The sequence below is a fragment of the Carcharhinus amblyrhynchos genome, chromosome 29, assembly GCF_965287045.1.
Source record: "Carcharhinus amblyrhynchos chromosome 29, sCarAmb.v2.hapA, whole genome shotgun sequence".
NCBI lineage: Eukaryota > Metazoa > Chordata > Chondrichthyes > Carcharhiniformes > Carcharhinidae > Carcharhinus > Carcharhinus amblyrhynchos.
In genome coordinates, this window is record NC_137352.1 from 34,263,278 (window position 1) to 34,285,293 (window position 22,016).

General features: G+C 42.4%; 1 protein-coding gene across 6 annotated transcripts in view; it reads right to left on the reverse strand.

Moving 5' to 3' along the window:
• The window catches only part of prdm10 (PR domain containing 10), a 151,054-nt gene that overhangs the window by 89,510 nt on the left and 39,528 nt on the right, over positions 1 to 22,016 (reverse strand). For all 6 annotated transcript variants that reach the window (XM_080214528.1, XM_080214524.1, XM_080214527.1 and 3 more), the window contains 7 exons: positions 21,196 to 21,255; positions 17,462 to 17,566; positions 16,946 to 17,156; positions 16,474 to 16,715; positions 14,610 to 14,819; positions 4,928 to 5,000; positions 1,007 to 1,124 (listed from right to left, as the gene is read on the reverse strand). In XM_080214528.1, the coding sequence (XP_080070654.1) occupies positions 1,007 to 1,124; positions 4,928 to 5,000; positions 14,610 to 14,819; positions 16,474 to 16,715; positions 16,946 to 17,156; positions 17,462 to 17,566; positions 21,196 to 21,255 (1,019 nt within the window). The remainder of the gene's footprint in view (positions 1 to 1,006; positions 1,125 to 4,927; positions 5,001 to 14,609; positions 14,820 to 16,473; positions 16,716 to 16,945; positions 17,157 to 17,461; positions 17,567 to 21,195; positions 21,256 to 22,016) is intronic.

Below are 22,016 nucleotides of genomic sequence, written 5' to 3' on the forward strand. Positions count from 1 at the left end.
TCCCTCAAAAAGGTGGTTGAAACAGAGTCAATGAATATCTGTACAGCAGGAGTAGAGGTTTTCAGATAGGCAGGTATGTGAAGTTAAGGTTCAAGCTCGATCAGACATTATCTTATAGAATATCACCAATGCCTCTATTTTCTCAGAAGACTAAGGAAATTTGGCATGTCAACTATGGCTCTCACCGACTTTTACAGATGCACCACAGAAGGCATTCTTTCTGGTTGTATCACAGTTTGGTATAGCTCCTGCTCTGCCTAAGACTACAAGGAACTACAAAAGGTCATGAATGTCGTCCAATCCATCATGTGAACCAGCCCCCCATCCAACGACTCTGTCTACACTTCCCACTGCCTCGGCAAAGCAGCCAGCATAATTAAAGACCCCAGACATTCTCTCTTCCATCTTCTTCCTTCAGAAAAAAAATACAAAAGTCTGAGGTCACATACCAACCAACTCAAGAACAGCTTCTTCCCTGCTGCTGTCAGACTTCTGAATGGACTTACCTTGCATTAACTTGATCTTTCTCTACACCCCAGCTATGACTGTCATATTACAGTCTGCACTCTCTCGTTCCCTTTTCTATGAATGGTATGTTTTGTCTGTGTAGTGCACAAGAAACAATACTTTTCACTGTATGTTAATACAAGTGATAATAATAAAACAAATCAAAGAATGGTGGAGCAGGCTCGAGGGGCAAAGTGGCCTACTCCTGCTCCTAATTTGTATGATCACAAATGGTAGTTGAGGGTTTGAAATGAGAACCATCAAAACAAATAGCAAGGCTATATCTGAAATACAGTAAACAGAATACAGAAAGGGAAAAGGGATGTAATATAAAGAGACAAGCACACAAAACAGGAGGGAGAAACAGATACAAAGAGGAGAAGGATCAGAGGGAGACACACACAAAAGACAGAATTCAAGTAGAGAGAGAGACACACACATACTCAGACAGGGATATCTGGGAGTGGCTGGATTGATTCTAATGTTTTCATGGCTGTACCTGCTGAAAAAATCCAGCTTCTCATCATGCATGTTTAGATGCTGCTGGAGCTGTTCAGAGCTGGTGAAGCGACGGTTACACTCGTAGCAGGGCCAGTTTTTCTCCTGGTCTCTTAAAACTAAGAAAGAAACAAACATGTCAGTAGTTGCCTACAAAATGATTGCATTCATATTCTGCGTGAATGTTAACACTTAGTGATGTGCCACAGGGTCCAGTATTGGGACCTCAACTTCTTACAGTTTTATTTAACTGACTGAGATGAAGGGATCAAATTTGCTGATGACAAAGATAGAAAAATAATGTGGTGAAGAGGACACAAGGAGGTTAGAAAGGAATACCGTCCAGTTGAATGTGTGCACAGATTCGGTAAATGGAGTATAGAAGCAAAATGTGAAATTGTCCATTTTGGCAGGGAGAATAAAAAAAAAGGTTATTATCTAAATGGTGAGAACTCTGAGGTACAGTGGGATCTGAGTGCCCTAGTGCATGAATTTCAATTGGTTTTGCAGGTACAGCAAATAATTAGGGAGGCTAATAGAATGTTATTGTTTATTGCAAGGGGAACTAATTTCAGAAGAAGGGAGGTTATGCTTATATGGGATATGATTGAGACTACATGTGGAGGAGTGTGTACAGTAACGGTCACCCTATCTAAATAGACTTCCGTATCAACACTGGCTATTACACCAGACATTTCAATATTGTGCAGATAGGAACGCCTCTTGAAACCCTCAAGCTATCCATGACTAGCACGGAAACTTCCAGACTTGCACCCTGCTCATTCTTTTCCTGGATGACCAAACTAAGGGGCACCTGTGCTGGTTCGAGTCGTCAATTCAGACTGACCAGCATCTTTCCACATTCTCCACGATGTCGTTTTGTGTCTGACCCTACCTGCCAGCATTTCCAAATTCCAAATGTATACTTTGATTTTAATCGGTGTTACGACAGATTGTTCTCCCAGAGAAAGCCCAAGCATCCACCAATATCAACATTCTCCAACCTTGAGATGTTTCTCGACATTCAATTTCACTTCTGAGCTGATCGATTTTCTTGCTTTCTTTGCAGCAACAGACTCACTTACTGCCACCTTGCTGACTCTGTTAAATTGTGATTCCAAGGCATTGCAGCACATGCTTGAAAGACGGGACTTGAAAATGGCTCCTGCCTCTCCTGCTGCAGACTTAACAAGAGACAGACTTGGGACTCCAAAATGAATCAGACCAGAATCAGCCTCCTGAAGGACAAGTATTGTGCACCTTGTATTCTAAGCCCCAAGTGAAGGAAAGCAGCTTTGTACAGGAGCAAATACCTCACTCTCATGGACTTCCAAAACACTGTGTCTCACCCACATCTGAAACTCCAAAACCTGAGTAAAGAAATTGACTTTTTTTTCACAGAAATGAGGAGTCCAGGCTTCAACATTTTGCTTGCAAAACACCCCTCCTGGTTTGGATAATCTTTCTTCGGAATTTTGCTGTAGTTTTTTTGAAATTAAAGTTCCCTTGCATTCAGACAAGGACCTCACTTCCTTCACCGTGATTGGGTCACAAGACCCAATGCCAGATCAATGTTAAATGAGGAACAATGCACCAATATAAAAAGCAGAAAGTTGGAGAAACAGAGCCTAACAAAGAAACGATTGAAGTCAAACAATTTAAGGGGGGGGGGGCACGGAAACACTTACTCCATCTCAAAGATGTTCTTAAAAATAATGTATTAGAGGTGAATGTCGAGAATACTCTAGGGCCAGAGTACAGGCACATTCATTTTGAAATTGAATATGCTACAACTGATTTAACACAGCTTAATGTTAACATTGGGGGCTTAAAACTGGAAGAGTTCCATTTTTGTTGGAAACGTTTTTCAGAAAGTATTGAGTTCTGAATATTTTTCAGAAAGTATTGAGCTTTGGGTTGCACAGTAAATTTCCAACAAGCAGTAGTGTCACATTATGTCAATGAGAATTTTATGTGTTAATTGTGCCCATTATAATGAATGAACTGTTACATTCAACATTAAAGCCTCGAGCATGTGTCTCAAGTCGACTGAGACAATACAGGAGCCTCACATCACGTTCAGTATAATTTCCAAGTCAATGTCTCTGTTCTTTCCTCAGTTTTGACAGCACTCTAGAGTTCTGATACAATTAGCTTAAAAGAATATGATCAATCAATCGTTGCCAAATCAGCCAAATAAAGCCCTGCTTGTCATGGTCCATCAACATTTCTGTCAGACCTCCCTGCTCTTAAACCAATAACCTGGCCTATTTAAACTTTCCGTTACTATTTGGGAGTTCATATAAACTACAAAATTATGTGAAAGTAATCAAGGCAGCTAGAAAAGTTTCTAGATAATGGGGGGCCCTACTGTCATCTGGGAAAGACAAAGGTTTGTGGGAGAAGGTGGAGATGGTTTTAGATGACATCCAAAAGCGACTGTGAAATTAAACAGTAGCAATGCAAACCACGATCTACTTCTAGGTAAGAGACTGGGACAGTAAGTGACCAGAGGAAAACACTTCAGCTTAAATCAGAACTTGCCTTTTAGTTGAATGAAGCTTTATTTATTATTGTCACAAGTGGGTTTACAATAACAGTACAATGAAGTTACTGTGAAAATCCCAAAAAGTGACACACGCACACTCCTCTCCAACCCCTGCACGCACTCCCACCTCCCCCCGTGCATCTCTCTCTCTCGCCCACGCAGGCATACACTCCCTGTCTATCCCAGCACTCCCTCTATACACACGCACGGACTACCCCTCTCCCCCACGCTTGCACTACCCCCTGCCCCCACTCACTCTCACCACCCCCTTCCCCCATGCTCAGACTCACTCTCACCCCTACATGCTTGCACTCCCCCTCAGCCCCCCTCCTCCACTCACTCTAGTCCTCTTGTGCTTGCACTCAGTCCCACCCCCACGCCCACTCTCCTCTCTCACCATTTTTGCAGTGACCTCACGGGCACTTCAAGTGTAGTCTAACATGCCTGTGGGAATTTGTTACTTTTTAATCCTTTATATTTCTCAAACACTTCTTCACTGCTGATGTTAATTATTTCTCGGTTCCTCACTCTTATTAGCCACGTGGTCACCTCCTATTTTTGGTTTGCAAATTGTGTCTTCTATTGTGAAGACGACTCCAATATTTTGTTCACTGTCTCTGTCATTTCCTCTTTCTGATGATAATTTCTTACGTCTCTGTCTCAAAGAGATCAGTGACTTTAGCAACTCTCCTTTTTCTATATTTTCCAGCCCATTTTTATATTCCGAAATCATTTACTCTCACTATTTTTTCCCTTTTTTGTCAATCCTTTTCTGGTTTCTAAAAGCTCTCCCAATCTCTGGCATACTACTATTTTTCCAAAATTACAAGTCTCTCATTTTAATCAAATACGTTCCTTATTTTCGCTTGTTAGCCACAGCTGGATCTTTCTCATTCAGTTTTTGTTTTTCAATGGATGTCGTTTTGTTGGACATTTGAATGGATTCTTTAAATGTTTATTTATCACCAAACCTTTTAGTTTATTTACCCACTCAACCTCTGCCACCTCTCCCCTCAAACCTACGCAATTGGCTTTAGGTTTAACGTTTTTGTTTTCAGTTCATGTTTATCATTCTCAAACTTAATACCGAATTCAATTCTATTTTGGGAATTACTTTATCCTGGAGGCTTTTTTTTAACTAAGAAATGACTAATTAACACTGCCTCATTACATTAATCTAAATAGTTTTATCCCTATTTGGTTCTAGAATATATCACAAAACCATCATGAAAGCATTCCACAAACTCATCTTCCAGTCAACAGCTGCCATTGGGCCACTGAAGGTGAAATTTAACTTCTTTCTTTCAACTAAAGCAATGTAAAGGCCTGCTTACTGCTCACCCAACAAACTGTGCTGCAAAAGTATGCACTCACCTTTCCGTTCCTCTTCAGAAATATCATGGGTCTTCCGCTCCACAAAGTCCGCGTACGATGCTGCATACCACACCTACAGGAACACACACAGCAAAGCTCAGTGAAACACAGTCTGGTGTTCATGGTCAGCACAGCGATTGAAAGCAGTGCTCCACATTCTTTTCTTCAATTTGATGCTTCCTTATTCTCAAATGAAGTACTTCAAATCGATCGTTTTGCAATGATCCGTTTATCCTTCGGATTTCTGGTTTTAATAAACATCCAACTGTCCCCTAGTGACACTTAGCAAAGCCCAAGTACCGTGGGAACCAAGTATATTTTGTTACCTCACCAAATTACTAACAAATAAACTTAAAGCAACAATCTATGTTTTAAGTTATGATGTAATCTATATGCCAATTTTTGTTTGGAATGTCTTCATGGTGATCTTTTTTCAGGGTCCTGCTCCTGTATTAAAAGTCTGGAAGTTCAGGTTGTTCCTGTGTTCTATTTCTGGATTATCTTCACAAATTATCTAGCCTGTGTTCCTATAAGACACTGAATTGCCTGAACTGTGCATCCATTTTGTATATCATTGACCCAAGTAAGAGACCATCAGTGACTTCCACCACTGGCCAGCCCTCAGGTAACTGAGCTTCCAGCTTTTTACTTCAGGCACCCGACTCTGCTGACGTTCCACATTTCATCCTTGCTCTGGGGTCAGGCCTGATTTCTGGATCCAGCCTCAAATCAAAATTCTTCACTCTTAACCCAGGTGCATAATACAGCAATCAATTTAACATTAATTCCACCTCAATTTTATCACTTCTCTTCCCACACCTCACGGCTTGTGAAACAAACAAAGCACTTACTCATGTTTGTTCCAATTCTTGTTTTTCTTGGAACAGGTCGTTTGCCCATAGTTTGAGGGGCAATGCCTTGCATGAAGCACGATCAGGAGATATTCCTGCTCTCACAACCTGACAGAGGTTTATTTAAAAACAGTTACAGGTTGATAAACAATCTGTGGAGCCTCATGAGGAATGGACCTTCTATTGCAATCAAGTCCTGGAGTGGGACTCAAACCCAGAGCTTCTGGCTCAGAGACAGGGTACGACTCACTGCATCACAAAACCTCCCCCACATCTCTAGCAAGCGATTTATTAAAGATGGAATTTCACTGAACTGCATGGTGATTTTTTGTGTCGTCTGCAAAGTTTCACGATTACATCGATGTCCCCCTGCTCCTGCACATAATTCTACCCTTTTTCTCATTTTGCCTTTCTGCGTACTTCCCAACTAAATGAATCATTTGGCACATCTCTTCATTTAACTCAACAAGTGCTAGCTCCACAATTTCAACTCTCAATTCCCTTTAAATACTTGGATTCATCTCATCTGGTCCCAGTTCCTTAACAACCCTAAATACGGACAACCTCTTCAATACTGACTCCTTCACAACTTGAAATTACTGAATTACCTCCTGTTTCACTATGACCTGTACATCTTCATCCTCGGTAAAGACAGCTGCGAAGTATTCAGTTCATACTTCAGCCATGCCCCATGCTTCCATATGTAAATCCCCATTTCGGTCACTAACCAGCTCTTCATCTCCTCTTACTGCCCTGTTATATCCCTTTGGAAGGCTCTTGGACTCCCTTTTATGTTAGCTACCAATTTCTTCTCATTTACTATCTTTGTTTATCTTATTTGCTTTTCATTGTAGCTAATGGAAATATCTTTTCTTTGTTTATCTGTCACAATCAACATCTGTATCAGATCTTCCATTGCTCCAAGGAGAACAATCCCAGATCCTCTAATATAGGAACTTTTGTAGGAAATCTCCTGTTAATTACAAATCACGCTGCCTTTTGTTGATGAGTCAGTACTCTTCAACTATAACGGCACTTGTAACGTGGCAAGGCTACTGAATGTAATCTAGATGGGAGACTTCAAAGTCAAACACCAAGAGTGGCTCAGAAGCACGACTGCTACCCAAGCTGGGTAAACACAAAGGTCATGTCCACCAGACTGAGCTTGTGGCAAGTGGAGAGAGAATGAACAAGAGAGAAAAACATAATTGACCTCATCCAACTGGCGTACGTACATCTTTCCGTTACAGAATTGGCAGAAATGAACACCTCACAGTACTGGTGGAAAAGAATTTCCCTCCTCGCACAGAGGACACTCTCCATTGTGCTGTATGGCGCTGCTACTGTGCTAAATGGGACAGATTCAGAACAGATCTAATAGCTCAAAACGGAGCATACATGAGGCACTGACACAGAATTCAGAGACTGAAAGGATTCTAAACGATCAATCAGAAACAACTTCATTTCTCCCACGGAGCTTTAATCCAGTGATGAGAGTCAGCAGTGGATTCATGCAACTGTGCTGTGTTACATTTGGCTCGTTTCTCAACAGTGTGGACCAGATTGTTTAAAATTCATTGAGCAGAGTGGATCATAAGACCACAAGACGTAGGAGGAGAAGTGGACTATTCAGCCCTTCGAGTCCGTTCAGCCATTCAATGAGATCACAACAGGTCTGATATGATCAGCTCCACTTTCCCACCTTATCCTCATAACCCTTGATTCCCTGGCTGGCTCAAAATCTGTCTCAACCTTGAACATACTTAATAATCCAGCCTCTACAGCCCTGTGCAGTAAAGAATTCCACAAATTCACCACCCTCCGAGAGAAAAAAATCCTCCTCGTCTCTGTATTAAATGGTCAGGTCATGAAAGTTTACTTGTTTTAGGTTTGGCGATGACTTTGCATTGAGGTCACTCAAAGACTGGTGATTGTACGTAAAATAGCTGGAGTAAGCCATTTTATCCGTACTTGAGATATCCTGGCTGTTGAGAAGGCTTCCATGAAAAGGCAAAAAAAAACCCTTGACATGGAGCATGTTAAAACCATAGAAACCATAGAAAATTACAGCTCAGAAACAGGCCTTTTGGCCCTTCTTGTCTGTGCCAAACCATTTTCTGCCTAGTCCCACTGACCTGCACTTGGACCATATCCCTCCATACTCCTCTCATCCATGAACCTGTCCAAGTTTTTCTTAAATGTTAAAAGTGACCCCGTATTTACCACATTATCCGGCAGCTCATTCCACACTCCCACCACTCTCTGCGTGAAGAAGCACCCCCCCCCCAATATTCCCTTTAAACTTCTCCTTTCACCCTTAACCCATGCCCTCTGGTTTTTTTCTCCCCTAGCCTCAGTGGAAAAAGCCTGCTTGCATTCACTCTATTTGTTCCCAACTGGTCAAAGATTTAAAATCCTCTTAAAAGATTCAGATCTTGCTAATTTGAAGGTACATATGGAGATTAATGTAAAATGTGAACTGCATCAGGCCACTGCATATTCTTGAGAGCCTTCCTTGAGTTTAAGAAGGGAGTTCCCATGGGTCTAATGGTATGGGATAGAGACCGAAATATTTTTCTATATTTTCTCTGGGGGCTCTGTACTATCCAGACAGACAGTCATAACCCGAGCCAAGAAGGTTCTGGAGGCCTGTGCCATTTGGATAGTGACTATACCCAGGGGACTCTGATGGAGCGGAGCCACCAATGCAGGGGACTGATGGACCAAATTCAGTGAGTGATAAAAGTGAAAGATCCTGTGTCCTGGAGGCTGGGTTCGAAAGACTGAGATTGCATGTGATGCCACATTACTGTAAAGTGATGCAAATGCTTGCACTCTCATGAGGTAGTCTTCAGCCATTCAGGTGTAATTTATAGAACATAGAACATAGAACATAGAACATTACAGCGCAGAACAGGCCCTTCGGCCCACGATGTTGCGCCGACCAGTTACAAAAACAATGACCCACTAGCCTATACCAATCCCTTTTCGTCCATAAACCTATCCAGAGATCTCTTAAACGCCCCCAAACTAGACGCATCTACAACTGCAGCAGGCAGGGCATTCCAATCCCTCACCACCCGCTGGGTAAAGAACCTACCCCTGACATCCGTCCTGTAGCTACCCCCCCTTAATTTAAAGTCATGCCCCCTCGTGCTAGCTTTCTCCATCCGAGGAAAAAGGCTATCACTATCCACCCTATCTAAACCTCTAATCATCTTATATGTTTCAATAAGATCCCCTCTTAGCCGCCTTCTTCCCAACGAAAACAACCCTAGATCCCTCAGTCTCTCCTCATAGGACCTCCCCACCATACCAGGCAACATCCTAGTAAACCTCCTCTGCACCCTCTCCAACGCCTCCACATCCTTCTTGTAATGCGGGGACCAGAACTGCACACAGTACTCCAAGTGCGGCCGCACTAGAGTAGTGTACAGTTGCAACATTACACTGCGACTCCTAAATTCAATCCCCCTACCAATAAACGCCAAGACACCGTACGCCTTCTTGACAACCTTATCTACTTGATTCCCAACTTTCAGGGATCTATGTACACACACACCTAGATCCCTCTGTTCATCCACACTATTCAAAGTCCTCCCGTTAGCCCTATACTCGACACATCTGTTGCTCCTACCAAAGTGAATTACCTCACACTTCTCCGCATTAAATTCCATCCGCCACCTCTCGGCCCAGCTCTGCAACCTATCTAAGTCTCCCTGCAGACTATGACACCCTTCCTCACAATCTACCACACCTCCAACTTTGGTGTCATCAGCAAATTTACTAATCCACCCAACTATACCCTCATCCAGATCATTAATAAAAATTACAAACAACAGTGGCCCCAAAACAGATCCCTGAGGCACACCACTCGTAACTGCACTCCATGATGAATATTTACCATCCACCACCACCCTCTGTCTCCTATCTGATAGCCAATTCCTGATCCAACTTCCTAGATTACCCACAATCCCATACATCTGCATTTTCTGCAGAAGCCTACCATGGTGAACCTTATCGAACGCCTTACTAAAATCCATGTATACCACATCAACTGCCTTACCCCCATCCACCTCTTTGGTCACCTTCTCAAAAAACTCAATAAGGTTAGTAAGGCACGACCTACCTGCTACAAAACCATGCTGACTATTTCTAATCAATTCATTACACTCCAAATAACTATAAATCCTATCCCTAATAATTTTTTCTAAAACCTTGCCCACAACAGAAGTAAGACTCACCGGTCTATAATTCCCGGCAAAGTCTCTGTTCCCCTTCTTAAACAATGGGACAACATTCGCTATCCTCCAATCCTCCGGGACTACACCAGAGACCAATGACGACCTGAAGATCTGAGCCAGAGGCTCTGCAATCACCTCTCTAGCCTCCCAGAGAATCCTAGGGTAGATCCCATCCGGACCAGGGGACTTATCTATTTTCAGCCCCTCAAGAATTTCCAGCACATCCTCTTTATCAACCGTAATACTGTCTATTTTACACCCCTGCAACCCAATGTCCTCCTCAGCTATATTCATGTCCCCCTGCGTGAACACCGAAGAGAAATATTGGTTCAATACTTCTCCAATCTCCTCCGGTTCCACACACAACTTCCCCCTGCTGTCTGTAACTGGCCCTAATCTTGCCCTGACCAACCTTCTGTTCTTGACATACTTATAGAACGCCTTAGGATTCTCCTTAATCCTATCAGCCAAAGTCTTCTCATGTCCTCTTTTAGCCCTTCTCAACTCACTCTTCAACTCCCTCCTAGCCAATCTAAAGCTTTCTAGTGCACTATCTGAGCCCTCCAATCTCATCCGAACATAAGCCTCCTTTTTCTTTTTAACCATCGACTCAACTCTTTTAGTGCAACTCTTATAGCTCATACTGATGGTAATTTCCCTGTTATCTCAGTTTCTCAGGATCTAGGTGATGGGATTTTGTTTTACAGATTGGGTCTCCTCTATAATCACCCTGATTTAGGCTGACAGATGTCTTTAAAAACTCTGAGCAGTTTTGTCAGGTCTCCTCTCTGTTCTGTATTTAAGTAGTATGTTGTCCAATCTCCCCTGCATTTGTGGTGGTTAGCCGGACAATAAAGGATCAATTTGGGAATCATCCAGACCTCCCGCTCCCTCTAAATCATCTTCACTGTCCCTTCACCCTCTACTGCCAGGTAGACCTGTTCCCTTCCAGGCTGCGATATACTGCTTTAAGATACTGACGTGACACAGCTCTGGTCTTTTTCCCTATGGTTTGGGGTATCAATCAAATAATTGACCTCACCAATCCTCTTCACTTCAAAAAAAGTTTATTTATTCACATCACGTTGCATTAACGCTGTGATGAGGTTACTGTGAAAATCCCCTAGTCACCTCACTCTGGCACCTGTTCGGGTACACTGACGGAGAATTGAGCATGGCCAATGCATCTAACCAGCACACCTTTCGGACTGTGGGACGAACCTGTAGCACCCAGAAGAAACACACACAGGGGAGAAAGTGTAAATTCTGCACAGACAATGCCCGAGCTGGGAACTGAACCTAGGTTCCTGGCACTGCGAGGCATCACTGCTAATCACTGTGCCAACTTCCTGCCTACACTATGCTGTATGGATGATTGAACTTGGTTTTCAGTAATTCTGCCTATATTGGGATTAGGAGTTGAATGTCGTAGTCTTGACATGTTTATCTGTCTGCCATCTTATAGTTTTCTAAGATGATCCTGAGCAATGGCATGGCCTTTCACAGAACACAGATACATATCAGCTCTTTTTTGCTTGAAATTGATTAACTTGAGAACAAATCACCTTGTGTCCATAAACTAATTTGAAGGAACTAAGGAGAAATCTCAGCCTTTACTTCCAGTCACGGGGAGTATTCATAGAATCACACAGTGCAGAAGAAGCCCTTTGGCATGTAGCAGTATGTCAATATCATTGCCTTAAGGGGTGAGTGGCAGCATTCCAAAGTCCCTTGTGAATGGGGTTGGCAAAGTGTGGACTTGAAATTTGTTTTGACCCGTTACTCATAAACCATCTGAAAAATACTGAACATGAAATTCGTGCCCTGATCCAGCTGGTTCTCAGCAAACACTATTGATGAAATAATCGGAATTGTCCTATACCTGCCTCTGGAATGTTCTGTTAAAGGAAAGTTTTATTAAAAAGCAGATCAGTTTTGGGTATTATTAGAACATAGAACTGTACAGCATAGTACAGGCCCGTCGGCCCTTGATACTGTGCTGAGCTACATCCAAACCCAAAGTCAAGCTATCCCACTCTTTATCATTCTGGAGTGCTCCATGTGCCTATCCAAAAACCGCTTGGAAGCTCCTAAAGTGTCCGACTCCACTATCACAGCAAGCAGTGTATTCCACAACCTAACCACTCTCTGAGTGAAGAATCTACCTCGAACATCCCTCCTATAACTCCCACCATGAACCTTATAGTTATGCCCCCTAGTAACAGCTACATCTACCTGAGGAAACAGTCTCTGAATGTCCTCTCTATCTAGCCCCCTCATCATCTTATAAACCTCTATTAAGTCACCTCTCATCCTCCTCCGCTCTAATGAGAAAAGCCCCAGCTCCCTCAATCTTTCCTCATAAGACCTACCCTCCAAACCAGGCAGCATCCTGGTAAATCTCCTCTGCACTCTCTCCAATGCTTCCACATCCTTCTTATAGTGAGGTGACCAGAACTGAACACAATATTCCAAATGTGGTCTCACCAAGGTCCTGAATAGCTGCAGGATAACCCTAAGACTCTTAAACTCAAACCCCTGTTAATAAACACCAACACACCTTCTTCACAGCTCTATCCACTTGAGTAGCAATCTTCAGAGATCTGTGGATATGAACCCCAAGATCTCTCTGTTCCTCCACATTCCTCAGAACCCTGCCGTTGACCTTGTAATCCGCATTCAAGTTTGTCCTACCAAAATGAATCCCCTCGCACTTATCAGGGTTAAACTTCATCTGCCACGTTTCGGCCCAGCTCTGCATCCTATCAATGTCTCTTTGCAGCCTACAACAGCCCTCCACCTCATCCACTACTCCACCAATCTTGGCGTCATCAGCAAATTTTCTAACCCACCCTTCAGCCCCTTCTTCCAAGTCATTGATAAAAATCACAAATAGCAGAGGACCCAGCACTGACCCCTGTGGTACACCGCTGGTAACTGGCCTCCAGTCTGAAAATTTTCCCTCCACCACCACCCTCTGTCTTCTATGAGACACAGTAAAAAGTCTGACAACACCAGGTTTTAGTCCAACCTATTTATTTGATAATATACTCGCAAGCTTTCGGGTTAGCCCCTTCGTCACCTGACGAAGGGGCTAACCCGAAAGCTTGCGAGTATATTATCAAATAAATAGGTTGGACTAAAACCTGGTGTTGTCAGACTTTTTACTGTGTTTACGCCAGTCCAACGCCGGCATACCCACTTCTATGAGACAGCCAGTTATTTATCCAATCGGCCAAATTTCCTTTTATTCCACACATCCTTATTTTCTTCATGAGCCTACCATGGGGAACCTTATCAAACATCTTACTAAAATCCATGCGTATGACACCAACTGCTCTACCTTCATCGACACACTGAGTTACCTCCTCAAAGAATTCAACCAGATTTGTGAACCAAGAGTTACCCCTCACGAAACCACGCTGACTATCCCGGATTAAGCTGCATCTTTCTAAATGGTCATAAATCCTATCCCTCCAGACCTTTTCCATTAACTTACTGACCACTGAAGTAAGACTAACTGACCTATAATTACCAGGGTCATTCCTATTCCCTTTCTTGAAGGGAGGAACAACATTCACCACTCTCCAGTCTTCTGGCACAATCCCCAAGGTCAGTGAAGACCAAAACTAAAGGCTCCGCAATCTCATCCCTTGCTTCCGGAAGTATCCTAGGATGTATCCCATCTGGCCCAGGGGACTTATCCACCCTCAGGTTTTTCAAAATTGCTAATACATCTTTGCTCAGAACATCTACCTCCTCCATCCTATCACCTGTATCACGCACTCATCCTCAAAAACATGGCCCCTCTCCTTAGTGAACACTGAAGAAAAGTATTCATTCAATGCCTCACCTATCTCTTCTGACTCTATGCACAAGTTCCCACTACTATCCTTGACTGGCCCTAACCTCATCCTGGTCATTCTTTTATTTCTCACATAAGAGTAAAAGGCCTTGGGGTTTTCCTTGATCCGACCCACCAAGGACTTCTCATGCCCCCTCCTAGCTCTTCTAAAGCCTTTTTTAAAACTCATTCCTAGCCACTTTGTAACCCTTAAGTGACCCAACTTGTATTCAACCAGTAAACTAAAAATATAATTTTTTGGTACAAAGCACAATTTCACAACATGATCAAATAAGGTACATCGTCCCTCTTTGATCAATCCATCCACTCTCTCTGCTTTATGCTTCTTTTTTACTTGTACGTGGTGTTGAGAAAGATCAACTCGGTTGGTACATGACGTCACACATTTGTATCTTTTTCCCAATGCAAGAAAGGTGAAAGAGAGAATGTCCAGGGTGCACGAGATCCTTGATTACGCTGACTGCTTTTCCGAGGCAATGCAAAGTGTAGACAAGAGTCAATGGGTGGGAGGCTGGTTTCCCTAACAATCTGAAGTCTTTCCTCATGCATCATGCCTCAAGCCATGCAATGATCCTCTCTCATTTCCTACTCTGACTCTCATAGGCACAATAATTGGAAGTAATCCACAGACTGTGCAAGGCCTGGAGTCAACAAGGTAGGTGGATAATTTGAGCAGATAACCACTTGCAGCCCAATCATTACACACCATGTATTATTTTTACCTTGAGTTCCTGCTTGGGTTCAATATGTTTGATGGTGGTGAAGTAGAGGTTCTTGCCATACTGATACACCACCAGGTTCTGCTCCAAGTGGTTCTGTGCTTGACGTACAAACATCATCCAGTTGCACAAGTTCTCATCAGAAAGATCAAACCACAGATCCCCTGGTTTCTCCCCATCCTTACAATCCTCCTTTCCTACTCCCATAGCAACCTGTTGAGAAGAAAGCAAGCTTGCATTAATATACAGCCTGAGCATCACTGATGCATCAAAGTGCTTCACACAATTAATTTTTTCAAAGCATGCCATTGTTATGTTGGCAACAGTGCAGCTATTTTGCTCCAGCAATACTTCACAAAGATCACTCTTATGAGCAAATGTTAATTCCATTTATATATTTACAAACATTGGTTTGTGGGAGCTAAACTGAACTAAAACTTGTTCAAGTTTCTACTAAGGATAAATGCTTCATTTTTTGAGGAATCATTGTTGACAAGTGTATTGCAAAAAATTCCCTCATGTCCAAACAATGCCACAGAATCTTGAACACAGCCATTATCAGAACTGGACAAGTTAGTCAACGCCCCAGTATGGAATGTGCACCTACAATATCTGAATCAGATTCCATTGCTGCCAACTCAACCAACAAGAGATCCAATCAATCTCAAACTGAAATCCAGGATTTCACATCCACAACTTGGTCACCTAATAGAAACCCATCATAGACCTGCCTAGGTTCAGAACAATGGACCTCCCACTCTGCAACTATATTGACAAACAGGAATTAATCTCCACTGGTTTACAGGAAACATCATAGAATCCCTGCAGTGCAGAAAGAGGTCATTCAGCCCATTGAGTCTGCACCAATACCAATCCCACCCAGGCCCTATTCTTGTAGCCCCATGTAATCCCCCTGACACTAAGGGGCAATCCCGCCCAGATCTGTTCCCCATAGCTCCAAGTATTTACCCTGATAATCCCCCTAACCTACATATCTTGGGACACAAAGGGGCAATTTAGCATGGTCAATCCACCTAACCTGCGCATCTTTGGAGTATGGGAGGAAACCCACACAGACACAGAGAGAACATGCAAACTCCATACAGACAGACAGACACCCAAGGCCAGGATTGAACCCAGATCCCTGGCGCTTTGAAGGAACAGTGCTAACCATTGTACCACCATGCCGCCCATGCTGTTGAACCACAGACACATTATGCAGCGGTTGAACACACCCAGACAAACCTTCTTCCATTATTGGTCAACAACAATCTTAGTTCACCTTCCCAACAGGCAACATTTCAAAGACACATTTACATTTTTCTGGCTGTGTCACAGTTGGTCAAGGACTTCTCAATTTTATAATCTGGATCGGACTGCTGTTTACAAGATGTAAAGTATTTGGGGACTATCAACCCAGATGACACAGATCCTCAGATGTCCTTAATTCAGGCAATGAATCAACAATCTTACTTCAGAAAAGCCACAAGGCAGCCAATATGAAAAGCAGGAACTAACACACGAGTGAATAGCAAGTGGGGGCATACATACCTGAGGTTGATGGGGAGGGTGTGTGTTACTAGCACAGTATACTCTGAATCTAAACATATCAAAGTTCACCTCAGTGTTGCTAATGCCAATTCAGAATTTTATAACACCAATAGCTTTCAGACAACCATCAAGAGTCACAAAAAAGCAAAAAGGGAAATACAAAACAGAAACCTTTCGTACCTTCAGCAGTTTGAAACTTATCGATAATGATTCCGATTTCAGTAATAACTAACAATTCTACAGAGTAAATTTCAAGTCTGTAGACCCACGCTGCGTTGCAAACTAAAACGTGTATCTGCTCAGGCCAAACACATACCTTTAAATGAATGTAGTCATCTGTGAGCTCAGACTGCTTAACTAACGGACCCTCTACAGGACCAAACTGCGTGCGTTTTGGAATGCGCCTCTTGGAGAAGATGCCCCCAGCAAATCGGTTGATGTAGAGAATAAGAGGCAGACTAGCCCGAGCCCGGCTCAGGACAGGCCGGTTGGGAATGCAGTGCAGGGAACCATGTTTGAGGCATGCTGATGGATGAGCTTTATTACAATCCTCACACCCTGTGGGAAGATCACATGACCATAAGGAAAATTCAAGAGTTTTATTCAAGGAGAAATTTACTTATTAAACTAAATTGTTAACTGTACCATCCTGACAGTAGCCTTGTGACCCTCTAATTTGCAATTAGCAGCCGAGAAGAACTAAAATATTGTTGGTACTTTTAAAAGATAGTAATTCTTCCTCGACATTCAGTGGTAGAGAAAATTGCGATGTGTTTTTTCTCACTTACATAAATCACATGGATTGAAGGGTCGAGGACCACCTGCTTCCCAATCATCGATATCAGATGAGTCTACATCATCTTCTTCCTCATCTTCATCCTCATCTTCTTCAGAGTCCAGGTCTTGTTCAGCTGTGTCCATTGTTTCTGGCATTTCCTGCACAGAGTCGCTGGCTCCGGTAATCTGAGGTATTCCGTTATTTGAAATGGGCAAAAGGGCCTGGGGAAATAAAATCAGACCAAGTTACTAGGGTTCATGATCACGATGAACCAACTTCTTCACTTTGTTGCCCTCAATTAAAGAGCAATCACTCCTTTGCCCATCTTCAGTCCCTGTTAAAAGCCCATCCTTGTCAGCCTCTCGTTTTAAGATTCTTCTATGATTGTATTTTACGATTACTCCAGTACCTCGGGAGACTACATGAACATTCTCCTGCCTCTACTAACAGATGTGGATTCACAAACTTAAGTCAGGTGGTCATGAAGCTCATGCGTAACATCTCTAATAAATTGTTAATACTTTACCTGAGAATTGTTCTCTGTCATTGGCTGTTGCGCTTCTGTCACACTGCCAAGGACTGCCAGATTGGTACCGGTCACATTCTGGCTGGCAGGCAGAAGAACTGTTACCTGGGCATAAATAAATCAATCTGTCAGAATAAATAAACAGCGATCAAGTGATATGTCAGATCTGGTTTATTCATTTCATCAAGTAATTTTCAAATAATTCACCTTCACCTCAGAAAGTGAAAGATAAAACAAGACAATAAAATATGACTTGAACCTTATCCATCTGAAATTTGTCATTTAGTCCAAACTGTAACCCAGTCAAACCTTCCCCCCATGCACTGATCTGCTTCTGGTAAAGTGAAATATAGCGTGTTTGAAAATTCATTTTGTGTACTCCAGATTTTTGAAGAAGGGAAAGAATGATTGTTTTCAATTACAAAGACTTGGTCCAGGATTTTGCATGCAGCTAATCTGGATTGTTCTGGAACACAGGGAGCTGGTTCAGGACAGGAGAGCACAGAATCTGAATGAATTAAAGTTCTTTAAATCTAGGCTTGGAAAGAAGAGTGTAGGATTACCTATCAAATCATTCTTGTGGTTTCCACTCCATCACTCCCATCACCAAGAAACAGCCTTGTGGTATGAGGAGGGGTTTTCCCATATGAACCTGTCTTTTAGCAGTTTGAACCTCTGATTCCTTATCCAGGAGTTATGGTTTAACTAGAAATAGTGCTCAGTATTAATCTCTTCTATTCCTCTTTATATTCTGCATTCCTCTACAAAACTCTCTCCTCAATGGCCTTGCAAGGCTTCAATTTTTCCGTGATCCATAATGCCAACAGACTGAGTTCTCCATTTCAACGTGACCAAAGCAGGTAACCTGATCATAGTACACTTCCCACTTAAGTGCCTGAAGTGAAAGAACAGTTTCATTACTCTACTTACTTACACTGTTATTTGATATTTAATGAATACAGTGTACACTTTATTATTAGTTTCACATCTCCTTCAGGTCTGTCCTAGTAAGGTGGACACCATGCCCTACTACTTTTTCCAAAATGCGGGAGCTGTATTTTTATTCATTTACGGGATGTGGGTGTACCCAGCTGGACCAACAGCCATCCCTAATTTCCCTCAAAGGGCAAGCTAAAAGTCAACCATATTGCAGAGTCACATGCAGGCCAGACCAGCTAAGGACAACAACATTTCAGACAATCACATGGTCATCATTAGGCTTTCAATTCCAGATTTCTTATTGAATTGAGATTTCACCATCTGCCATGGTGAGATTTGAACCCGTCTCCAGAGCATTTTCCTGGGTCTCTGGAATTGTAATCCAGTGATAATACCATAATGCTACCACCTCCCCCTTATAGATGATTACACTGAATTTCTTTGTGATTGGGGACCGTTCAGATAATTATGTCTATGATCATCACGAGGGGCCTGTAAAATAAATCCTAATGCCCTACTCTTCCTCTGTTTCAAGTCTTCATTCAATTTTCCCCTAAAAGCAATGTTGCCTCCCTCACCACAGCAATGACGTGGAGATGCCAGCATTGAACTGGGGTCAGCAATGTAAGTAGTCTCACAATAGGTTAAAGTCCAACAGGTTTATCTCCAATCACGAGCTTTCAGAACACTGCTCCTTTATCACTCACTCTTCCAAACTCCAATGAATATTATCCGAACCAACTTGAGTCTCTCCTCATATGAAAGGCCTGCCATCTCAGGAATCAGCCTGATAAACCTTCGCTGCACTCTCGCTATAGCAAGGACATCCTTCCTCAGATAAAGACACCAAAACTGTACACAATACTACAGCTGTGGCCTCACTAACAGCCAATAGCATGGAGTAAAACATCCCTATCCCAATACTCAAATCCTCTCACTATGAAGACCAACATACCATTTGCCTTCTTTATTGCCTGCTGTACTTTCAGTGACTGATGTACGAGGACACCAAGGTCTCATTGAGTATCCACCTCTCTCAATTTATACCCAAATAATAATCTGCCTTCCTATTTTTGCAATTGAAGTAGATAACCTCCATTATACTGCATCTGCTCAGCCTGTCAAATCACGCTGAAGCATCTCAGCATCCTCCTCACAGTTTAGTATCATCTGCAAATTTGGAGATAATACATTTAGTTCCCTCTTCCAAATCATTAATATATGTGAACAGTTGGGGTCCTAGCACATATCCTGGTGCTACCTCACTAATTACTACCTGCCAATGGGAAAAAAAAAATCACATTTATGCCAACTCTTTGCTTCCTATCTGCTAACCAGCTTTCTATCCATCTCAAGACACTACCAGAATCCTATGATTAACTTTACATAGTAGTCTGCCATGCAAGACCTTGTCAAAAGCCTTCTGGAAGTCAAAATAACCCTTATCCACCATTTCTCCTTGATCAACTCTACTAGTTACATCCACAAAGAACTCCAATAGATTCATCAAGCATGATTTTTCCTCAGTAAATCCATGCTGGCCTTTAAGTCCTATTAAGACAACGGAACACTGCCAGCCAGACACAACGTACAACTTTATTCCACCCGAATGAGAATGGGAAGCATGAAAGAACATAAGAACATAAGAAATAGGAGTAGGAGTAGGCCATCTAGCCCTTCGAGCCTGCCCCGCCATTCAATAAGATCATGGCTGATCTGTCGTGGCTCAGTTCCACATTCCCGCCCTCTCCCCATAACCCTTAATCCCCTCTCTCATCAAAAACCCATCAACCCGCGTCTTAAAAATATTTAGCGAGGTAGCCTCCACCACTTCAACGGGCAGAGAATTCCAGAGATTCACCACCCTTTGAGTGAAGAAGCTCCTCCTCAACTCCGTTCTAAACTCTTCAAATGTTTTGGAAATTAATCATCAAATACCTTAACCTGTTGTCAAAACGAATAAGGACAAGACATGGGTACATGAAATTTCTCTGGAATATAAAGCCAGCAAGCAGCATGTTCAGAACTGTTTACCAAGCTGAAGAAATCAGAATGCTGACCTAGTAGGCTACAAAGAAGTTCTCTTGCTCTTGTGCTAGGATTCGTAAGTAATCACCCTATGAAGAAAAGTCTACTACAAACTGAGATCTTTGGGAATAAAATGTGGGTGTCTGTTCCACACAACAATGTTCACGAAGACTGAAGAAAATGGTCACAACACTGAATCATCACTTTGAGGCCAGCCAAAAAACAGTTAACTATATACTCCTTTCTTATTACTTCTTCACGAACTATAAAAAATTCTTAAACTATCCTCTTAATTTACCAACTGTACTACAGAGTGTGTGTGCGTGTGTGGGTAGGAGTGTGTAAATCCTGAATGGCAGTTGTAATTTACTTTGTTTTTTTTTGACGTTCAGGAAGTCATTTCAATAAACTTACCTTGCTCTTTGTTTAAATTTGGGAAACCTGTCTGGCTAATTCTTAAAATCTAAAAGCATCCATAGTGGATGTCTTGCAGTATTGATAAAGCAGTTCCTCTCTCAATGGGAAAAAAACCCAGTTATGGTCAGACCTGGAGTGTTCGAATAAGGGAATCATTTTTACCAATCCTCATGTGATCATAACACAGAACAGAGAGCCCTCCACCAGCCTGTATAAACAGAAATAAATCTATAGCTCTCTGCTTTGGTTAATAGACTGTACATAATTACCATTCCATCACAGGAAGGATCACATCAGTTTAACACATTCTGCACAGATCAGAGTTGAAGTTTGCTCTCTTGCCACCTTACCTGCTGAGTAGTTGCATCCTGTTGGATGTACGCTACCTGGGACTGATCTGCAAAAACAGCCTGGAGAAACAAAAGGCATTAACCAGTACAGTTATTGATTTTAGTTGAAGATACCAATTAGAGCACATTTCACAGCCTCTTAACCCTAAAAGAAAAGCTTCACTTATTTCATTCCTCAGCAGAAAGGTGGTTTGCAAGGTGAATGTATTATAACTGTATTAATACAGCACCAATAACATTGTCAGAAGTCCTAGTGCTTAGCATGAACATTATCAAACCGACATTTACTCTTAGCCACATCAGGAAGTACTAAGACTGTCATGAAGACAGGTGGATAGGGTCATAAAGAGTGTTTCTGGCCTTTATAAATCAGGGTATCGAGTATAAAAGTTGGAGTGTTATGGTAAGGTTATATAAGACATTGATGAGGCCGAATTTAGAGTATTGTGTACAGTTTTGGTCACCTAGTTACAGGAAGGATGTAAATAAGGTTGAAAGAGTGCAGAGAAGGTTCACGAGGATGTTGCCGGGACTTGAGAAGCTGAGTTACAGAGAGAGATTGAATAGGTTAGGACTTTATTCCCTGGAGCGTAGAAGAACGAGGGGAGATTTGATAGAGGTGTATAAGATTTTGATGGGTATAGATAGGGTGAATGCAAGCAGGCTTTTTCCAGAGGCTAGGGGAGAAAAAAACCAGACGGCATGGGTTCAGGGTGAAAGGAGAAAAGTTTAAAGGGAGTATTAGGGGGGGCTTCTTCATGCAGAGAGTGGTGGGAGTGTGGAATGAGCTGCTGGATAAAGTGGTAAACGCGGATTCACTT